Genomic DNA, 22082 nt, shown 5'->3' on the forward strand with positions numbered 1-22082 from the left:
CCCCAACTTCCCTCCTCTGCTGGCCTGGTGCCCCCTAACTGCCCTCTCCTGCAGGGTTGATCACCTCCAACTGCCCTCCCTTGCAGGCTTGGTCCCTCTCAACTGCCCTCCCTTGCAGGCCAGGTGCCTCCCAACTGCCCTCTCCTGCTGCTGTGGTGGCGATCCTGTGTCCACATGGGGGCAGGATCTTTGACCACATGGGGGCAGCTATATTGTGTGTTGCAGTGATGATCAATCTGCATAGTACTCTTTTATTAGATAGGATAGAGGCCTGGTACAGGGGTGGGGGCCAGCTGGTTTGCCCTGAAGGGTGTCCCTGATCAGGGTGGGGTACCCTTGGGGCATGGGGCGGCCTGAGCGAGGGGCCTGTGGTGGTTTGCAGGCCGGCCACGCCCCCTGGCAACAAAAGTGGAGGCCCTGGTATCTGGAATTTATTTTCCTTCTACAATTGAAACTTTGTAGCCTGGAGCAGAGCTAAGCCTGGGGCTCCCTCCGAGGCCCGAAGCCATCTGTGTTGGGGTTATAATTGAAACTTTGTTGCCTTAAGCGGATGGGCCCGGCCAGGGTGTGTGGAAAGCTTTGCTTCCCCTGTTGCCGGCGGCAACCCTGGCCTGCTCTCTCAAGCTCCATTCTGTCACCATTTGTTTGAATTTGTTTACCTTCTATAATTGAAACTTTGTAGCTTGAGTGGAGGCTTAGGCCTGCAATGGCTGGCAGAAAGCTTGGCTTCCTCTGTTACCTAGGAAACCTTGCTCTCTGTGGCTGTAGCCATCTTGGTTTGGGTTAATTTGCATGCTCGCTCTGATTGGATGGTGGGCGTGCCTTGTGGGTGTGGCTTGTGTCAGAGGTATGGTCAATTTGCATATTTGTCTATTATTATATAGGATAAAATCATATTTTTAAAATATAAAATGTTTTAAATTACTGAACTCTCAAATAATATATAGGTTCCAGGAAGATTTATAGTATTTTACTCAAGGATATGCATACCCCAGTTTGAGAAGCATGGGCTAAACAAAAGAGAGCCACTGTACATTCTTAAGCATTGAAAAGACATGATAAAAACAGTGTGTATGAAAGATTGTGCTTGAAGCTGTGTGCCAGGAAAATTGGAGGGGGTAAAAAGATACAGGAGATAGGACAACTCAAAAAGAGAATAGATGACAGTAACTAAGATATGGAAACAGCCAAAGTGCCCATCAGTAGATGAGTGGATAAAAATAACTGTGGTACAGACATCAACCAATGAACTTGTATGCATATATACATGACCCATGGACACAGACAATGGGGTGAGGACCTAGTAGGGGGAGGAGGATGGGACCGGGACGGATGAGGCTAATAGGAAGAAAAGAGAATCTATGTAATCCTTTCAACAATAAAGATTTTAATAAAGAAGCTGTAGTACATCTATACAATGGAATACTATGAGGCTGTAAAAAAAAGGATCTCTTACCCTTTGCAACAGCATGGAGGGACCTGGAGAATATTATGCTAAGCTCTATAAACCAGTCAGAGAAAGATGAGTATCACATGATCTTACTCATATGTGGAATCTAATAAATATAATAAACTGATGAACAAAATAGGTCCAGAGACATAGAAGCATGGAACAGACTGACAGATCTCAGAGCAGGGGGTGGGAAGAAGAGATTAACCAAAGAATACATATACATATATGCATAGCCCATGTACACAGACAATAGTGTGGAGAAGGCCTAGGGTGGGGTGGGGTCTGGGTGGAGGGAGGCAAAGATAGGGAAAATTGGGGACATCTGTAATAATGTCAATAAATAAATGAGAGAATAGATTGATGGAGGTGAAGCTAAGGAAAGGGACACAATGATGCTCACCTGATCCGGCATTTTTGCCATCTCCTCCAATGAGTGGGACTGTAATGGCTGCAGGGTTCCCATCTGCAGGCAAAGCAGTATACACCATGGGCAGCGGTTGTACCACTACTGGGATGGTCTTCAGGGCACTCATTTTATTTGGCAGACCGACTGAGGGGATGGTGTGAATCACATGGAAGATCTGCTGGCCACCAGTGCCCTGAGAGGAGGCCAGAATAGAGCCTGGAGTCAGAACGGTAGGGATGTTTGCTAAAGTGCCTGCATCAGATGTCGAAGGGGACACTACAGGAGTCTGGGGAGCAGGCTGTGGCTTGGGAGGACGGACTGGCGCTTGCAGCATGCTGGCAGGCTGGAGAGGAGCCTTGGGCTTGTGAAGGGAGAGGTCGACTGGTTCCACCTGGGGCAGGCTGAAATCATTGGCCAGAAGTTCTTCTGGGGGCTCGATCTTGATGTCATTAAACAGTGCTGGGTTCTCCATGGGGTTGGCATCCAGAAATGGTAGAGATGTCATATTACTTCTGCCTGCTGTCTTTGGGGGATCTCTGATTTGAACAGAGCCAGTGACCTGAAATAAATTAATAAACAAATGAGAGATGCAAAACAGTCAGTGCTAGTGCCCTGAAGAGACATGCGAGCAATGAAAGGAAGATATCTCCATTCTCTTCTCATGAACAGAATATATAAGGAGTTGAAAGAAATGAGGCAGGAGTACATTAAAGAGGGAAAAAGAAGGGACACTTTCCTGAGGATTGGTAGTAGGCACTGTATCAGGCAATTGATACAAATTGTTTTATAATAATCTTTATAATAATTCTGCAAGATTAATTAAAGTCAACACTTCCTAACTATCCTACCTAATAATAGACAAATATGCAAATTGACCATATCTCCAACACACCCACAAGCCACGCCCACCATCCAATCAGAGCAAGTATGCAAATTAACCCAAACCAAGATGGCTACAGCACAGAGAGCAAGTTTCCTAGGTAACAGAGGAAGCCAAGCTTTCTGCCTGCCCTTGCCAGGCCTAAGCCTCCACTCAAGCTACAAAGTTTCAATTATAGAAGGTAAACAAATTCAAACAGAAATGGCGGCAGAACGGAGCTTGAGAGAGCAGGCCAGGGTTGCTCCCAGCAACAGGGGAAGCAAAGCTTTCCGCACACCCTGGCCAGGCCCACCTGCTTAAGGCAACAAAGTTTCAATTATAATCCCAACATAAATGGCTGCGGGCCTCGGAGGGAGCCCCAGGCTTGGCTCTGCTCCAGACTACAAAGTTTCAATTGTAGAAGGTAAATAAATTCCAGATACCAGGGCCTCTGCTTGGGTCACCAGGGGCGTGGCCAGCCTGCAAATCACCACAGGCCTCTCGCTCAGGCCGCCCCACGCCCCCAGGGTACCCCACCATGATCCGGGACACCCTTCAGGGCAAACCAGCTGGCCCCCATCCCTGTACCAGGCCTCTATCCTATCTAATAAAAGAGTAATATGCAGATTGATCATCACTGCAACACACAATATAGCTGCCCCCATGTGGTCAAAGATCCTGCCCCCATGTGGACACAAGATGGCCACCACAAGATGGCCAGCAGGGGAGGGCAGTTGGGAGGGACCCGGCCTGCAAGGGAGGGCAGTTGGGAGGGACCAGGCTTGCAAGGGAGGGCAGTTGGAGGTGATCAACCCTGCAGGAGAGGGCAGTTAGGGGTGACCAGGCCGGCAGAGGAGGGAAGTTGGGGGCAAACAGGCTGGCAGCAGAGTGGTTAGGGGGTGATCAGGCTGGCAGGCAGAAGTGGTTAGGGGCAATCAGGAAGGAAGGCAGGCAAGCAGTTGGGAGCCAGCAGTCCTGGATTGTGAGAGGGATGTCCGACTGCCCGCTTAGGGATCTGACTGCCCACCGGGATCGGGCCTAAATGGACAGTCGGACATCCCTCGAGGGGTCCCATATTGGAGAGGGTACAGGCTGGGCTGAGGGACAACCCCCCCTCTCTGCACGAATTTCGTGCACCAGGCCTCTAGTCCTATTTAATAAAGAGGGAATATGCTAATTTACCCTCATGCCGTCGCAAAGATGGTGGTGCCCACAGCCAATAAGGAGAAAATATGCTACTTGACTGCCCTGCCCTCAAAGATGGTGGCACCCACAGCCAATAAGGAGGAAATATGCTAATCGATTGCCCCGCCCTCAAAGATGGTGGCGCCAACAGCCAATAAGGAGGGAATATGCTAATTGACTGACCTTCGCTCAAAGATGGCGGCACCCACAGCCAATAAGGAGGGAATATGCTACTTGACTGCCCTGCCCTCAAAGATGGCGGCTCTCACAGCCAATAAGGAGGGAATATGTTAATTGACTGCCCTGCCCTCAAAGATGACGGCGCCCACAGCCAATAAGGAGGGAATATGCTACTTGACTGCCCTGCCCTCAAAGATGGCAGTGCCCACAGCCAATAAGGAGAAAATATGCTACTTGACTGCCCCGCCCTCAAAGATGACGGCGCCCACAGCAAATAAGGAGGGAATATGCTAATTGACTGACCTACCCTCAAAGATGGTGGCACCCACAGCCAATAAGGAGGGAATATGCTAATTGACTGTCCCGCCCTCAAAGATGGCAGCACCCCCAGCCAATAAGGAGGAACTATGGTAATTGTTGCCACGCCTTCAAAGATGGTGGCACCCACAGCCACAAGATGGCGGTGCCCAGTCCCCTTCGCCCTGCCTCTGGAGTCCCCCAGTCCCCTCAGCCCCCCAGCTTCCCAGGGCCGGCCTGAGGCACAGGCAAGCCTCGGATGGCAGCTGCCCAGCTGCCCAGGGACGCCCGAGGCTCAGGTAACCAGAGCCGGCCAAGGCTTGCGCTACCGGCAATGGCAGCAGCAGAGGTGTGATGAGGCATTGCCTTCCCCTGATCGCTGGGTCGCCTCCCGCCCCTGAGGGCTCCCAGACTGTGAGAGGGAGCAGGCTGGGCTGAGGGACCCCCCCTCCAGTACATGAATTTTCATGCACCAGGCCTCTAGTCCACTATAAATACTGGGCTAAGTCTAGCGAGGGCACACATGGATGAGGTATAACCAAAAGTACTAATATACTAACTATAATGATAGAATGATGTGAGTAGTTTATAAGTCATACCATAGTAAGCGATGCAGCAGACATATAAATGAGGGGTTTCAAAAAAAGAAAATGGAGCCCAGCCAGCATGGCTCAGTGGTTGAGCATCGACCTATGAACCAGGAAGTCACGGTTCTATTTCCAGTCAGGGCATATCTGATCCCCAGTATGGGGGTGTACAGGAGCAACTGATCAATGATTCTTTCTGATCATTGATGTTCCTCTCTCTCCTTCTCCCTTCCTCTCTGAAATCAATAAAAATACTTTTAAAAGGGCACAAAGAAGCATCCATGTTTCATCTATGTAATTTAGTCAGGCTGCCATCTGCTTTCTCCCTCTGCTAGGCTATGGCACTCTTGATTTTTTTCATTTACAATCCCGCATCTCAACTCAGGCATTGTTCGGAGTCCAAATATTGCTTCAATTTGCTTCTCTAAGACATGACTCTGTGATTTTTCCCTCATGGGTGGATACACTCCATTCAGGTAACGGAGCAGTAGAACCCTGTTGGTGGTGGGGATGAGGGAGGATAGGGAGAGGATGTTGTCAAAAAATGGCTGTTTAAAGTCCTCTGAATCCCCAAATCAACATAAACTCTCATTTTTCCCACATTTCCCATGTGTCTCTTCATCTGGTTAGTCCTCTTCCCAGATTAAAAAGGCAGAATACTAGGAATCTCTAAGAAAGAACAGGAAGAAGTATTACTTCTTATAGTCTCTCTATCATGACTATCAATAATTTTGAGAAATAAAAGTTACAACAGAAAGCATAAGAAGAGGTTAAGTGTAGTATAATTTTCCACAAGAATATAGACTGTGGGTGTTGAGAACAAGTAATAAGCAGAACCATATGAGTGACTGATACAGGTAATTTAGCATTCCAGGAGCTCAAGTGTACTAGAGATTAGTGAGAGTTGGAGTTATCAGTGAAAGTTTTATGAAATAAATGGAATTGGAATTCGGACTCTAAGGAAAGTGTGAGATTTGGTAAATCAGACAGACTGACTGAAGCACATGCCGGGCAGAAAAAATGGCATAGGAAAAGGTATCACTAAGAATCTTTTAGAAATGTTTGATCCAAATAGTTAATATTACAGAAGTAATATTAACTATTACTTCTTAAATTTTCTTGGTTGTAATAGTGTTGATGTTGTTAGGTAGGAGAAAGTCAGTATTTATAGGTGATGCATACTGAATTATCATTATTTTAATATATATTTTTATTGATTTCAAAGAAGAAGGGAAAGGGAGAGAAGAAACAGAAACATCAATGAGGAAAGAGAATCATTGATCGGCTGCCTCCTGCATGCCCCCCACTGGGGATCAAGCAGCAACCCAGGCATGTGCCCTTGACCGGAATCGAACCTGGGACCCTTCAGTCCACAGGTTGACACTCTATCCATTGAGCCAAACCAGCTAGGACGCATACTGAATTATTTAGGGGTGAAGTTTCTTGATGCAAATTGCTTTCAAAGGTGTGTGTGTGTGTGTGTGTGTGTGTGTGTGAGTGAGAGAGAGAGAGAGAGAGAGAGAGAGAGAGAGAGAGAGAGAGAGAAAATGCAAGAATATATGCCAAAATGTTAAGAGTAATAAATTGGAGGGGGGAGACATATATACTACAATATGAACTCTAAAGCTGCTCATACACTTGGTCCAAGAAATTGTACTTTCAGGAAATAATCAGAAACTAGAAACAAAGGGCAGGTGGCAACAATTCATTGGTGATATAAGAATCTGAAGAAGGGGCCCTAACCGGTTTGGCTCAGTGGATAGAGCGTCAGCCTGCGGACTCAAGGGACCCAGGTTCGATTCCGGTCAAGGGCATGTACCTTGGTTGCGGGCACATCCCCAGTAGGGAGTGTGCAAGAGGCAGCTGATCGATGTTTCTCACTCATTAATGTTTCTAACTCTCTATCCCTCTCCTTTCCTCTCTGTAAAAAATAAAAAATCAATAACATATATTTTTAAAAAAATAATCTGAAGAAGGGGAGCAGCATGTGTGTACTGAGCTAGAGAGCCACCCATCAATCCTACCTCATGACATTAACAAATCATACAGTGGACCAAACAGGAGGCTTCTGCCCACGAGGATGTGGCCAGCACAGTCTTGTTATAGAATACAAGCTCTGGGTCTTTGTCCCCTGGGGCCTGACCAGTGTTCTGTGGCCATGCACCACAAGCACCTCTGCTGTACTACAACCAAGGTCTCTTGGAAATGACAAGAAACAAACAAAACAAAACAAAACACAAGTGATTAGATCATCTACTATCCAGAATTTCTACACATTGACCCAATTTCAAAGTGCTTCAAATTCTGGAACCTTAAGATACTTAAACAACACACTGAAAAACATTTTTCAAACTGTACTTAGGTGTACAGAGATTTGAAAATAAGGTAGTTATGCATGCTTGACAACATTTTACTATTTTTTATTACAAGTCCAATAGATTTTTCTCTAACACTTACACGCAGCTTCCTTTTTTTTTTTTTTTTAATCCTCACCCGAGGATATTTTTCCATTGATTTTTAAAGAGGCAGGGAGGTGGGTAGAGAGAGAGGAAAACATCGATATGAGAGAGACACATCAATTGGTTGCCGGTAAGTTAAGGGATCGAGCCTAAAAATCTAGGTATGAGGTACGTGCCTTTGACATGAATCGAACCCAGGCCCTTCAGTCCATCAGGGCTCAGCTTCCTTTTAGTATTAACTATGACTAAGAACCACCAAACAGCAGATGTTTTGGAACAATTAGCAAGTGTTGATGTGCAAATAGTCCCTAAATGGCCGCAGCTACAAATATCATTAAAACAGTACAAGGCATCATATGTACACCAACTCAATTGTACACCAAGGGCAAAACATTTAATGATTAAAAACATTTTCATAAAATTTAACTCCTAATATAAGCCAGACACTTTATCTGGTGACTTTTAAAAAAGAGATCTGGCCAAGCTGGGATGGCTCAGTGGTTGAACGGGGACCTATGAACCAGGAGTTCATAGTTCAATTCCCGATCAGGAAATCAAATTCCCAATCAGGGCACATGCCCAGATTGCGGACTTGATTCCCACAGGGGGCCTGAAGGAGGCAGCAGATCAATGATTCTCTCTCATCATTAATGTTTCTATCTCTCCTTCTCCCTTCTTCTCTGAAATCGATAAAAATATATTTTTAAAAAGTAAAAAAAAAGATCTGTACTGGATATATAAAACTATATACTTAATTTTGTAAGCAATTTAGAGATTTTTAAGGGTAACTTTGACTGTATTTGGGTTTCACATATGCAATAACTTTAGAACTTAACCATGAGCAAAATGGGACTTCCACATCTAACATAGAGTGCTTGGCTGTAAAAAACATAATCTGTTTTGCCCTGGCCAGTGTTGCTCAGTGGTTGGAGCATGGGCCCGTGGGCCCGTACTTGGAAGGGTGGGGAGTTCAATTCCTGGTCAAGGGCATGTACCTGGGTTTCATGTTTAATCTCTGGCTCCAAAGGGCCATGTGCGGGAGGCAGCCAATCTATATGTCTTTCTCACATTGATGTTTCTCTCTCTCTTTTTCTCTCTCCCACTCTCTCTCTGAAAAGCAATGGAAAAAATATCCTCGAGTAAGGATGAACAACAACAACAAAAAACCACCATAATCTGCTTTGAATCCTTGCTGTGGGCACATCCAAGTTCACAATTTTCTTATCTGTAAAATTGGAACATTAAGCATACCTATCTGTGATGGTTAATTTTATGTGTTAATTTGGCTGGGCCACAGTGCCAAGATATTTGGTCAAATATTATTCTGAATATTTCAGTGAGGTTGTTTGGTTTGAGATTAATATTTAAAGCACCAGACTTTGAGTAAAGCAGATCACCCTTCATAATGTGGGTTGGCATCATCCAACCACTTGAAGGCCTTAATAGACAGACTGACCTCCTTCAAGCAAGAAAGAATTCTTCCAGCAGACTGCCTTTGAACTCAAACTTCAACTTTGCCTTGGCTCTCCAGCCTGCCAGCCTACCCATTAGACTTTGGATTCCACAATAATGAGAGCCAATTCCTTAAAATATTTCTATCTCTTTAGATAGATAGATGGATGGATGGATAGGTAGGTAGATAGACAGATGATGGATAGATAGATAGATAGATAGATAGATAGATACATACATACATACATACATAGATATCTTTATAAATAAAACAAAATTATATTTATATTTACATATCTATATCGAGAGAGAGAGAGAGAGATTGAGACATACACATTCTGTTGGTTTTTTTCTCTAGAGAACCCTAATACACTACCCAACAGAATTATTATGAAGATTAAATAAGACAATGCATTTAATCTTCAGAGTGCCTGAAATATGGAATAGTGCTAGATAAATGATTGCTGTTTTATACCAATCTTGCCCCTATTGCTTTGATCCCAGAGGCTGTTTCTTTAAGGCCAGATCTACTCCCTATTTGAATGTGAAGACTGAGCATTCAGGTACTTCTTACAAACCTCCCTTTTTCATCCCTTCTCAGTCCTCAATATGTTGTTAGACATAGACAAGAAAAATGATCTTCAGCTCGATAATGATTATGAGGCACTTAGCAGTATTATGGCACAATATTAGTATCTCTTTTTCCTGATAACTGACCTGTTTGAATACATGCATCGAGCCACTTTCTGAATTAAGCTGGGCCTTCAAGTTGTTTATGAATTGATCCATATCTGGAAAAGAGACAAGAGGAAGATAATTTTAAAATAGGATCTAACCCACTATATTCACATACAATACGTCATTTACTAGTATTCTTGGTTACACCTGTTTGTGTTTTTATCAACATGATTTCTCAAGATTTACTAGGTACCGAGCAGTCAGCATTTGGACAACATTCTAATTTATATAGTATGTTCATCAAGATGGCCCTGGCTTGTCCTCAGTAATATGAGCTGCCCACTCCCCTCAAATTCTGTATGCATGTGAAACTGTTTCTTCCAATCTCTCCAACCCACCCTACATCCATAGGAATATCAGCATAGCTACAGAGTTTCCAGAATGCTCCCCTTCCTGGCCTAGCTCTCATTCTAAGGAGTCCCATGCTCCTATATGGATATTTACCCTAGTGAACTTGTTTACACATCAGCATCAATTCTCTCTAAAGGGGTATTTTATCTCTCTACCTCTCTTTAACATACAAGCCAGGTGGAGTTAATATGAGCGATCTTTTACTTCCTTGTTAGATAGATTTTCCTCCTGCGAAAAAAAGATACTTGGTGGCCTCACTCAGCTGCCCTGCACCATCACATTCATTCCCACCAGAAGCACATACCAGCATCTCTTTTACCAGATTTCCTTTGATCTATTTACAGTCTAATCTCACTAGAGAGGAAAGCATAGGGTAAGGTAGATGAATCCGCAGCTTGGTTATGACTTAATTGGTCAGATTTCAGATTTCTCTAAGTGTCTCCAAGTCAATTACAATTAGTTTCCTCATTTATGATCTGGTTGCATTTCAAAAAGTTGTCCATAAATCAGTTAATTGCTTTGGACATCAAATACACTTACCTATGGAAATGTTCATTTACAGGTCACTTCACAATAGCCATTTAAGGCCAAATGCAGTTAATATACAACAAATGCACAATTAGCAGGAATAGAAAATTATAATACGACCGCACACAAAGTAAAATATAATTTGAAACACAATTCCTTTATTTATTAAAAGTCAGGAATGGAGGAAAGAAATCCTAATTGAGTGGCAATAATAGACAAAGAATCCTCTATTGGGATTATGAGAAAACTTCTGAGACACTATCAAGAGTTTGCAGAATTTTGACAATTTAAAATAGCACCAATTGTCACAAATATGTGATACCTTAATCAATAAAGAAATTTAAAAAAAGCATATTACAAGCAAACCAATAAACAAGAATGAATATGTGAAAATAAATAAATAAATAAATAAATAAAATAGCACCAATTTGATCTCAAAGTACATAGATTTTCCTTTTCTTTGTTCCAAGTATATGAGTAGAACTGCTCACATGTACATCCATCATTCACCAAATCATCTCTGCATGATTACTGTGTTAGAAGTTATAGTAGGCAAGTTGTTATCAGTTTTTGATCTGAGTCAACCAGAGATGGAGAGTCAGCAAATGCAGCAGAGAGCACTGACCTGGGAGTTAAATGCCTACAAATCACAGCCCATTATCTTTGTCAAGGCCTTTTTCTTTCTAAGCTTTAACTTCTCCGTCTAGAATTTAAAATGTTCAAACTGTTCTCTGCAAAGTCCTAAGGCATCTGAGAAGTCTTTTGGGGGTGGGGGTGGGGTTCATGGAGGAAGATGTGTAGTCAAGAATAAGCATAGAAGTCAGATACGGAAAACTGTTTTCCATTAGATTGGTAGGCTCTTTGCAGGCAGAGATTTTCATCTTTGATGTTTCTTTCAGTGGTGTATTTCAAGGGCTTCGGACAGTGCCTGGCACATGGTAGGTGTTCAATACATTTCCCAAGATTTTGGATGAGTGACAGAAAAGGAGAATGAGGAAGTGTGTTTTCTCGAGTACAGGAGTTAGACAAGAATAGAAAAGAATAAAATAAAATTAGACAGGTTATGTATGAGAGATGTTTGACATGCGATTAACTATGAAGTATGATGTGCCAGAGATGGTAGTTTATTGCGCTTTCAAGGAGGAGTGAAAAAGGAGGTACAACAGTAAAAAAAAAAAAAAAAAGAACATTAGGTCAGATAACTCGCATATGATCCAGAGGAGGGCACCATGAAGTCAGGAGCACTTGCTTGGTAGCTGCCAGAAAAATCTGGAGGAGAGTGAAGAGAATTCCATTCTTCTTCTCCATTCACATATTCTTCAATTAGGCCTCATTATTATTATCTGGGGCAACTTATAAGATAAGAGCCACCTCCTATCTGGTCTTCCTCAATTCCTGTGGATTACGAGACAGCAGGGTTGAGGGAGCAAAGTGATTTTGATAACCTATTTAGCCCCTATTGAACCTCAGTTTCTTCACCTACAAAGGAAAGGGGGTATGGTACTGATTTAATAGGTGTAACGTGAGAATTCCATGAATTAGTAAATGCAAATGTACTTCTTTGCATATGAAAAGTTCTCAATATAAGTAGTTATTATTAAAGTCACCACCATTATTATTGTTGATGGCCATGTTTAGCTCTGTCCCAGAAGGGTATCTCCTAGGCATCAAATAGTTCTTTCATAAACTCAGTGTGCTCACAAACCTTCTCTTCCGCTTATATTTATAATCTCAATTTATAGCACCACCATCAACCCAGTCTCAATCTAAAAAACTGAGGGCCAGTTACTTTTGACTCTTCTCTCTCCATCTCCAGCCAATTGGTTGTCAGCTGCAATAAATTCCACTGAAGAAATATCTCTTAAACCTAGCTGTTCATCTTTTCCCAGTCACTTCCCCTTTTAGTCCATTCTCCCACATTGCAACCCAAGTGTGGTAAAAACAAGTGGGATCTGGACTGAGTGCCTAGGGTCACATCCTGACTCTGCAACTTCTTAATGATAAGACTCTGGGTAAGTGTTTCCACACCTCTGTGTCTGTTTTCCCATTTGCAAAATGAGAACAATAATAGTACCAGCTCATAGGGTTGTTGTATTTATCAAATTAATATGTGTTCAAGTGTTTACAGTATCTTGTACAAAGAGGCACCATCAGGTGAGCTCCTCAGTAGATACCTAGTCTTGTTCCTCTCTGTGTCCCAGTTTTTTAGCAGAGTATCTCCTCCATGTAGTGTGCTAATGTCCAATGAATGAATGATCATAGGAATAAGGAAGGTTATTTAATAACAACAATCTTGTATGCATGCATATTAGCATAACCAATGGACACAGACACTGGGGCAGTGGGGGCTTGCCCGGGGTGGGAATGGCTGGGGGGGGGGGTAGGGGTCAACTGAGGAAAAAGGAGACATATGTAAAACTGTAGTCAAAAAAATTAAATAAAAGCAATCCATATATATAAAAGCCAAAGTGACTATCCGACTGGTAGCTATGATGTGCAATGTCCACCAGGGGGCAGACACTCTGACTGGTAGCTATGTCATGCACTGACCACCAGGGGGCAGACACTAGACGCAGAAGCTGCCGAGCAACAGCAAATTTGCAGAGTGCCCTCTCACACACTGGGACCCCTGGGGGGATGTCGGACTGCCAGTTTCGGCACAATCCCCGCAGGCCAGGTTGAGGGACCCCACCTATCGGAGGGACTCCACTCATTCCACAGATGCCCTTCAAGCCCAGCGCCTCCCCAGGTGCAGCCAGCCAGGAGAGGGACCACAGGAAGTTGTCTCCAGGACGTGTCCAGCCCATCTCGCCCAGTCCCACCCCGCCAGCCACCTTCTAATTAATTTACTTTCAATGGGCACAAATCCATGCACTGGCCTCTAGTATACTATAATAATCAATAATATTAATATTTAAAATAGCAATAATCAAGGAGTCTGAAAAATACTTCTTGTCCAAACTGCATTAAAAGTATATTAGTCCTTGCCCTAGCTGGTTTGACTCAGTGGATAGAGTATCGGCCTGTGGACTGAAAGGTCCTGGGTTCAATTCCGATCAAGGGCATATGCCTGGGTTGCTGGCTCAATCCCCAGTAGGGGGTGTGCAGGAGGCAGCCAATTAATGATTCTCTCTCATCACTGATGTATCTATCTCTCTTTCCCTCTGAAACAAATAAAAATATATTTTTTAAAAAGGGATATTAGTCAGCCCGGCTGGCGTGCTCAGTGGTTGGGTGTTGACCTGTGAACCTGGAGGTTCGATTTCTGGTCAAGGCACATGCTCAGGTTGCAGGCTCCATCCCCAGTGTGGGGTGTTCAGGATGTAGCGAATCAATGATTCTCTCTCATCATTGATGTTTCTCTCTCTTCCTCCCTCCCCCTTCCTCTCTGAAATCAATAAAAAAGAATTAAGTATATTAGTCAAATGGCATAAGCTGACAATCAGGAATGTCTCAGCCATTTTTGCTAACTGCACTTTCACCCAAAAGATAGTCAATTGGAGTTGCCATTAGATAACCATGGACAACACTCTAAATGTTGGTAGGAATGAATATAGAGAAAGCTGTCAGAAATGTGTATAACCTTCTCTTTTAAAAATGTTTTATTTAATATTTTGCCAGCTAAAATTTAAAAAATCGGGGCCAACAGAATGGTTTTAAAGAAAGCTCAGGGTTGTTGTTTTTTTAAAGGAATTTAAAAGCCTTTTACTTTTCTCTAAAGTTGGAGCTGCTGCTCTTAAGTGTCTAGAACCAGACAGCTGCACAGAATCTGTGAGGAAAGTGGTAAGGAAATACCCAAAGGGGGTTAAGGTATTTGTGTTGAGCTATGGAGATGTGAATCTCACAGGCAGGAGAGCTTCAGAAATGCAAATAACCTACTTGAGATAATAACCACTATTCTGCCTGGAATGGCTCTTCAAGCCTCTGTGTCTGGAAGCCGGACTTTCTGGTCCTTCTCCTAATGTAGGGGGTACTGGAAGAGGAAATATAGGAGGCGATAGAAAGGAAGATTGAACCCCTTCCATAGGGGGTCAATGTCTAATAGATGCATAACTTCACACATCATATTACAAGGACCATGACCACAGAAAATTGCTAATGTTATATTACATTTGCCATGTTCCGAAGGTTATTTTGTTACACATTTTCCATAGTGATGTGCTTGATATATGAAAGTGTGCTTCTAAGGGACAGGAGCAGGTGGCTGGCTAATAAGAATGCATCTCACCCTTTGGCCAGCCCTGAGAGGAAAAAAATGTCTAGGGATGAATCAAGAAGTTAAACCTTTAAGGAGGGAAAGCACAGCAGAGTCACTGAGGCCTACAACTTCAAAAGAAAGCAGAGCATGGGGATCCCTGACACAGACCTAAGAAGGTACCTAGTGTCTTAACAAGATAGAGCATGTGAACAACACAAATATGTTCAGACACAAATAACCATCCCTCATGCGCATCTACATAGCTTTCCAGCAGGGAAATAGCTCTCATATGCCATTCCCATTTTGCAGATAACGAACTTGGAAGCTCAGGTCACATAGTTTAGAAGTGACGAAATCAGAACCTTATCTTCCGACTCAAATTACAGTGCTCCCTTACTACTTTATAATATTGCAAATTTGATGAGAACCTTCTTTCTAAAACACTGTCTACTCAGGAAATAAGCAAAGTGTCCTTCCATAGATGATTGGATCAAGAAGGTGAGGTATATATACACAATGGAATGCTGCTCAGCCAGAGAAAAGGTTAAATACTGCCATTTGTGACAACACGGATGGAGCTTGAAAATATCATGATAAGTGAAATGTCACAGAAAAAGTCAAGAACCATGTGATTGTACTCAGATGTGGGATAGAAAACTGAAAGCAACAAGTGAACAAACAAACAAAAACTCACAGACACAGATAACAGTATGGAGAAGAGGGGTGTATGGAAGTAATAAAGAGTACAGGGGGTCAATATATGGTGACAGAAGGAGACTTGTCTTTGAGTGGTGAACACACAATGCAATATAGAAATGATGTATTATAGAATTGTACACATGAAACCTATATAATTTTATTAACCAATGTCACCCCAATAAATTTAATAAAAAAGAAAAGAAAAAACTGTCTACTAAAAGAAAAACAAGTTTAAAAACAACATATCAATCATTTAGAAAGATATTGAGTAGTATCAATCATTTTCAGCCACTGACTAAAAGAAATGCTGAAACTGTTAAAAAATGAAAATCAACATTTTAGGGTTTTGAGATTATACTAGTATGCAGTTTTTTAAAACACATTACCTGTGTTTTTAATATCTGAAAAAGATTATTAAAGAACAACTAGAGTCCAGCCAGTGTGGCTCAGTGGTTGAGTGTCAACCTATGAACCAGGAGGTCGCGGTTCAATACCCAGTCAGGGCATATGCCTGGGTTTTGGGCTCAGTCCCCAGTAGGGGGCTTGCAAGAGGCAGCCCATCAATTATTCTCTTTCATCATTGATGTTTCTATCTCTCTCTACCTATCCCTTCCTCTCTGAAATCAATAAAAAATATACTTTTTAAAAAAATTAGGAGAGTTTTACCAAACATTCAAAGAAGAACTAACATCTATCCTTCTGAAACTATTCCAAAAAATCCCAGAGGAAAGCACACTTCTAAGCACTTTCTACATGGCCAGCATTAGCCTAATTCCAAAATCAAAGATACTACAAAGAAAGAGGATTACAGGCCAATATCCCTGATGAACACAGAAGCTAAAATCCTTAACAAAATATTAACAAATCGAATCCAGCAATTTATTCGAAAGATCAGACACTATGACCAAATGGGACTTATTCCAGGGATGCAAGGCTGGTACAATATTCGCAAATCAATAAATGTGATATATCACATAAACAAACTGAGAGACAAAAGTCACATGATCATATCAATTGACACAGAAAAAGCATTCGACAAAATCTAACACCCTTTTTTCTTTTCTCTTTTCTTTTTATAGATATATTTTATTGATTTTTTACAGAGAGGAAGGGAAAAGGATAGAGAGTTAGAAACATCGATGAGAGAGAAACATTGATCAGCTGCCTCCTGCACACCTCCTATTGGGGATGTGCCTGCAACCAAGGTATATAGATAAATGGGACACAACAGAGAACCCAGATCAACCCAAGCCACTGGATGTGGAGAAAAGGGGAGGTTCTTACACTGAGCACACCAAAAGCTCAATTAATATTTGACAAAGGAGGCAAGAGCATACGATGGAGTCAAGACAGTCTCTTCAATAAATGGTGTTGGGAAAATTAGACAAGTACATGCACACAATGAAAGTAGACCAGCAACTTACACCATACACAAGAATAAACTCTAAATGCATAAAAGACTTAAATGTAAGTCGTGAAACCATAAAAATCCTAGAAGAAACCATAGGCAGCAAAACCTCAGTTATATCTCGTGGCAATATATTTGCCGATACATCTCCTAGGGCAAGGGAAACAAAGAAGAAAATAAACAAATAAGAGTACATCAAACTAAAAAGCTGCACAGCGAAAGAAACCATCAACAAAATGAAAAGGGAGCCCACTATATGGGAGAATATATTTGCCAATGATACATACAATAAGGGCTTAATTTCCAAAATATATATAAGGAATTCATACAACTTAACAAAAGGAAGACAAACAATCCAATTTAAAAATCAACAAAGGACCTAAATAGACACTTCTCCAAAGAGGACATACAGAAAGCCAAGAGACATATGAATAAATGCTCAAAGTCACTAATCATTAGAGAGATGCAAATTAAAACAACAATGAGGCATCACCTCACACCTGTCAGAATGGCTATCATCAACAAATGACAAGTGCTGGTGAGCATGTGGAAAAAAGGGAACCCTCGTGCACTGCTGGTGGGAATGCAGACTGATGTAGCCATTATGAAAACAGAATGGAGTTTCCTCAAAAAATTAAATATGGAACTGCCATTTGTCCCAGTGATCCTACTTCTAGGAATATATCCTAAGAAACCAGAAACACCGATCAGAAAGAATATATGCACCCCTATGTTCATAGCAGCACAATTTACAATAGCTAAGACATGGAAACAGCCCAAGTGCCCATCAGTAGATGAGTAAATAAAAAAGCTGTAGTACATCTACACAATGGAATACTATGCAGCAGTAAAAAAAGGATCTCTTACCCTTTGAGACAGCATGGAGGGACCTGGAGAGTATCATGCTAAGTGAAATAAGTCAGTCAGAGAAAGACAAGTGTCACATGATCCCACTCATCATGTGGAATCTAAGTAACAAAATAAACTGATGAATGGAGTGTATCCAGAGACATGGAAGCATGGAACAGAGTGCGGAATCTCAGAGGGGAGATGGGGGAGGGTGGGTGGGAGATCACCCAAAGATCTCATATGCATATTTGCATAACCTATGGACACAGACAATAGGGTGGTGAGGGTCTGGGGCAGAGGGCGTGGCAAACTGGAGGGGTACAATGGGAAAGGAAGGATAATATATGTAAAACTTTCAACAATAAAGATTTTTAAAAACCTGATGAACAAAATAGATCCAGAGGCCTGGAAGCAGGACACAGACTGGGAAATCTCAGGGGGAAGGCAGGGCGGGGCGGGGTGGGGCGGGGCAGGGCAGGGCAGGGTGGTGGGAAGTGATCAACTAAACTTGTTTGCGTATATGCGTAACCCATGGACACAGACAATAGGGTGGTGAAAGGGGAGCAGGCGTGGTGGAGGAGATCAATGGGGAAAAAGGGACATATGTAATACTTTCAACAATAAAGATAAATCGTAAAAGTTTTTAAAAATAACAGAAAGAATGAGTACACAGATGTTTTCAGATAGTGTTTTTTTAAATCCTCATCCGAGTGAGGATATTTTTTCCACTGATTTTTAGTGAAGGGAGGGGTATGGGGGAGGGAGGAAGGGAGGAGAGAGAGAGAAAGAGATATGAGAGAGAGAGAGAAAGAGAGAGAGAGAGAGAACCATCCTCGTGAGAGAGACACATTGATTGGTTGCCTCTCACTAGCGTCCAAGTTGGGGGTGCTCCAGCTACTGCAGTGCATGCCATTGACAGTTAACCTTTGACCGAGAATGGAATCTGAGACTCTTCGGTCAGAGGGCCAGACACTCTTTGGCCAGGGCCAGATAGTTTAACTGCATATTTTTCAGAGAGTAGTTTTGAGATGATCTCTGGGAAAACCTTCAGCAGCATAGAAGCTACTCTACATGAGGTTAACAACAGAATGGTGATGAAAGAACAATAATTGCCAACACTCCCTGAGTACTTACTGTGTTCTGTTAAAAGAGCAAATGTAGGCAGCCGTCAGTTGGAGCGCAGGCCTGACTGGCCACTTATGAGGGGCGGGCCGGAAGGGTGAGAGTAGCCCAGAGGATGCTGGATACACAGGGAACCAACAAGGGGTGCCCTGGGACTCCAAGTGGCGCCTTTTTGCTGTTGTGCGATGAGAAGGCAGGCTGAGTGAGGGCTGTTACATCTCCAGGCTTCCCTAGGGCAGGTCCTGCAGCAACTCCCTCACTACCATAGGCAGTCAGGGAGCACTGGGGAGTCTACTCATTGGCCAAGATGGTAGAGGGGCGGTTCTTACATTGAGCACGCCCAAAGCTAGAAAGATGAATGGATAGGGCTCCAGGGAGTGAGAGTGAAGGCTAGATGATCAAGTTGAGTTGGGGATAATAAAAGTCACTCAATAGGAGACTGTTTAAATGAATTGTGATGTATCCATATAGTAAAAAACTATGCAGTCATACAAAAGCATGAGGTATTTCTTTACATACATATATGGAAAGGGCTCCTAAGTATATTTCTAAGTAGACAAAGTACGGTGAAAAATAATATGCAGAGTGTGTTACTGTGTATAAAAGGCAATGGGGAGTATATATGCATATAGAGAGACTCATTTGTTTGATATACATAAAATGCCCATGGAAGGATTCCTAATCAACACATAACTCAAGGGGGGAGACACTGCATTGTATATACATTTGCATATTTTTAATTTTGAGCACTGTGGAATTCATTACCAATTTAAAATACATTTTTAAATGAAAGTTTTAACAAGAGCCCTTGGCTACTAAGTAGATAAGGAAACTGAGGAAGAGGGCAAAGCTAATGCGAGCATTTTAAAAATATATATTATTACTGATTTCAGAGAGGAAGGGAGAGGCAGAGAGAGATAGAAACAGCAATGATGAGAATAATTGATTGGCTGCCTACTGGGGATCGAACCTGCAACCCGGGCATGTGCCCTTGACCAGAATTGAGCCCAGGACCCTTCAGTCCACAGGCCAATGCTCTATCCACTGAGCCAAACTGGGTAGGGCTAATGCTAGCATTTTGAGTATGGAGTAAGAGAACCACAACAGCCATATTTCCCCACTGCTTACTATACTGTCATGTATTCCTCTAAGTGCTTTAAAAAATTAATACATTTATTCCTTTCTTGCAACCCTATGAGGTAATTTCTACTATTGTTCTCAATTCATGGACAAGAAAAGGCAAGTGCAGAGATTATGATGATGGTAAGTTGCAGAACCAGGGAAGTGAAAAGGAAAAGTCTTGAATGAGGGGTGGGGGAAGAATCTAGAAGTAATGACATATTCTATTTTAGACATGATGAGATTGAGGTTACAAAAAAATGGCAAAATGCTAGATATTTGATACCTGTATTGATATCAAATACATGAATCTGGCTCCAGACTTAGGTTATAGCTCCTTAATTTAAAGTGTTTACTAAACCCAGAGTTTGGTTTGTTCATATTATACCTATTTTGTATAAGTGTGCAGTTAATACCTTTAAGTTTATTATACAAAGTACCTAGCATGTTACATTTAAATCCACCTTCCTGTCCCACTAACCTACCTTCCTCTTCTCCAAACACACAAGCAACATTTAAATAAGTTACTTAAAGTAACAAAAATGAAGAGACCCTCCACTTATAAAATATGTAAGAGAAGTCAAGAACTGAATCCAATGTGTTTTACTTACATTCTTTGTAATCATAAATTACCATATCATCTTAGAGGTGAGAAAACAGAGGCTAAAGCTGAGTTGGTGATAATAAATACATCAGAAACCCAACTTCAGATATAAAACCCAAATTGAAAACAGTATTATATGAAAATCAAAAAGTGAATCAAACAAGGTCTCACATTGTCTTTGATAAACTAATGAGCATGATGTGACAATGTAATTAGATATGTACACAAAGTACAAGGAACAGTGTAACGGAGGTTCCAGATAATGCAGGGCTACAAAGAGTTTGTTTCTACAAGCAAGAATCAGGGAAGTTTTCATAGAAATAGCATTTAATTTGAAATTAATAATGAAGGAAATCTATCAATACTGTTTTAAGAAAAAATCATGAAAGTAAGTACATGAAAGTAAGCACATCCTATGATAATTATCAACTGAGCAGACCAGACAGTGATGTACAATTGCTAAGAAGTAGTTGAGGAAATAAGGAAGGTTTGATGCACATGCAAAGGGCTGTAATAGGACTTGAAGGACAATTGGGGTTTGAATGGGGAGGCAAAAAGAAGGCATTTAAGATGAAAGAAATACAAAATGAGTTTTAAACCAATTTCTCAGTGCCTGACACATAGTATGCCAATACATATTTGCTAAATAAATTATACATCCAAAGGCAATCTTCTCATTATTCATCAATTTAAGTGAGACAATAAACTATAACCAACTCAAGGCAAGGGTAAATATAGAAATGTGTCAAATAATAATACAGTAAAACCTCGATATAACAGACCAACGAGGAGGGGCCTGTTAAAGCCGAAAGTCTGTTATATAATAAAGTAGGTTTTCCAAATGCCTATGCTAACAAATTGACAAATTAGTTTACCTGTTTTTACTTATGTACACACATTTGTATGATTAAAGTTAAGTATGTATAAAAAGTTTAATTTGCCGAAACCGGTTTGGCTCAATGGATAGAGCGTCGGTCTGCGGACTGAAAGGTCCCAGGTTCGATTCCGGTCAAGGGCATGTACATTGGCTGCGGGCACATCCCTGGTAGGGGGTGTGCAGGAGGCAGCTGGTCGATGATTCTCTCTCACCGATGTTTCTAGCTCTCTATCCCTCTCCCTTCCTCTCTGTAAAAAATCAATAAAATATATATTTTAAAAAAAAAGTTTAATTTCACAGAAAAGTTTTCTATATGCATTATAGTAATTTTAAATTTATACTGAATAGGTCTAATCAATGCCTGCATTCAACATCACCGTGAATAAACAAATGCATATGGCTGGGATGTGGCCTAGCGCATGTGGGAACATCTTCCCTGCATGCCTTAAAACTGGTGCAGAAGCAAGTCATGCCAGGAGATAACAGAACCAATTACCACTCTTGATGAGGCGTGATCATGTGCTAATCATTCACTGAACATTGTTTACCAGCCGTGACAATTAGATTTAAATATGTAGACTATAGTTGTAGGTACGTAATATTTATTTATGTTGGCAAATTTACTAGTGTTTTTTTTCCAACCTATGGCCTATTCGCTAAAATTTGTTAAAAAACAACAGTGAATTGCCTGGCTCAGTGGTTAAGCATCAG

General features: G+C 41.8%; 1 protein-coding gene across 1 annotated transcript in view; it reads right to left on the reverse strand.

Annotated features, from left to right (window-relative positions):
* Positions 1 to 22082, reverse strand: part of KLF8 (KLF transcription factor 8) — a 37887-nt gene that overhangs the window by 13040 nt on the left and 2765 nt on the right. Inside the window, exons 2-3 of the mRNA XM_054713721.1 lie at positions 9596 to 9669; positions 1854 to 2418 (exon numbers count right to left, since the gene is read on the reverse strand). Coding sequence (XP_054569696.1) covers positions 1854 to 2418; positions 9596 to 9669 — 639 coding nt within the window. The remainder of the gene's footprint in view (positions 1 to 1853; positions 2419 to 9595; positions 9670 to 22082) is intronic.

This window comes from Eptesicus fuscus, chromosome 1, assembly GCF_027574615.1.
Source record: "Eptesicus fuscus isolate TK198812 chromosome 1, DD_ASM_mEF_20220401, whole genome shotgun sequence".
NCBI lineage: Eukaryota > Metazoa > Chordata > Mammalia > Chiroptera > Vespertilionidae > Eptesicus > Eptesicus fuscus.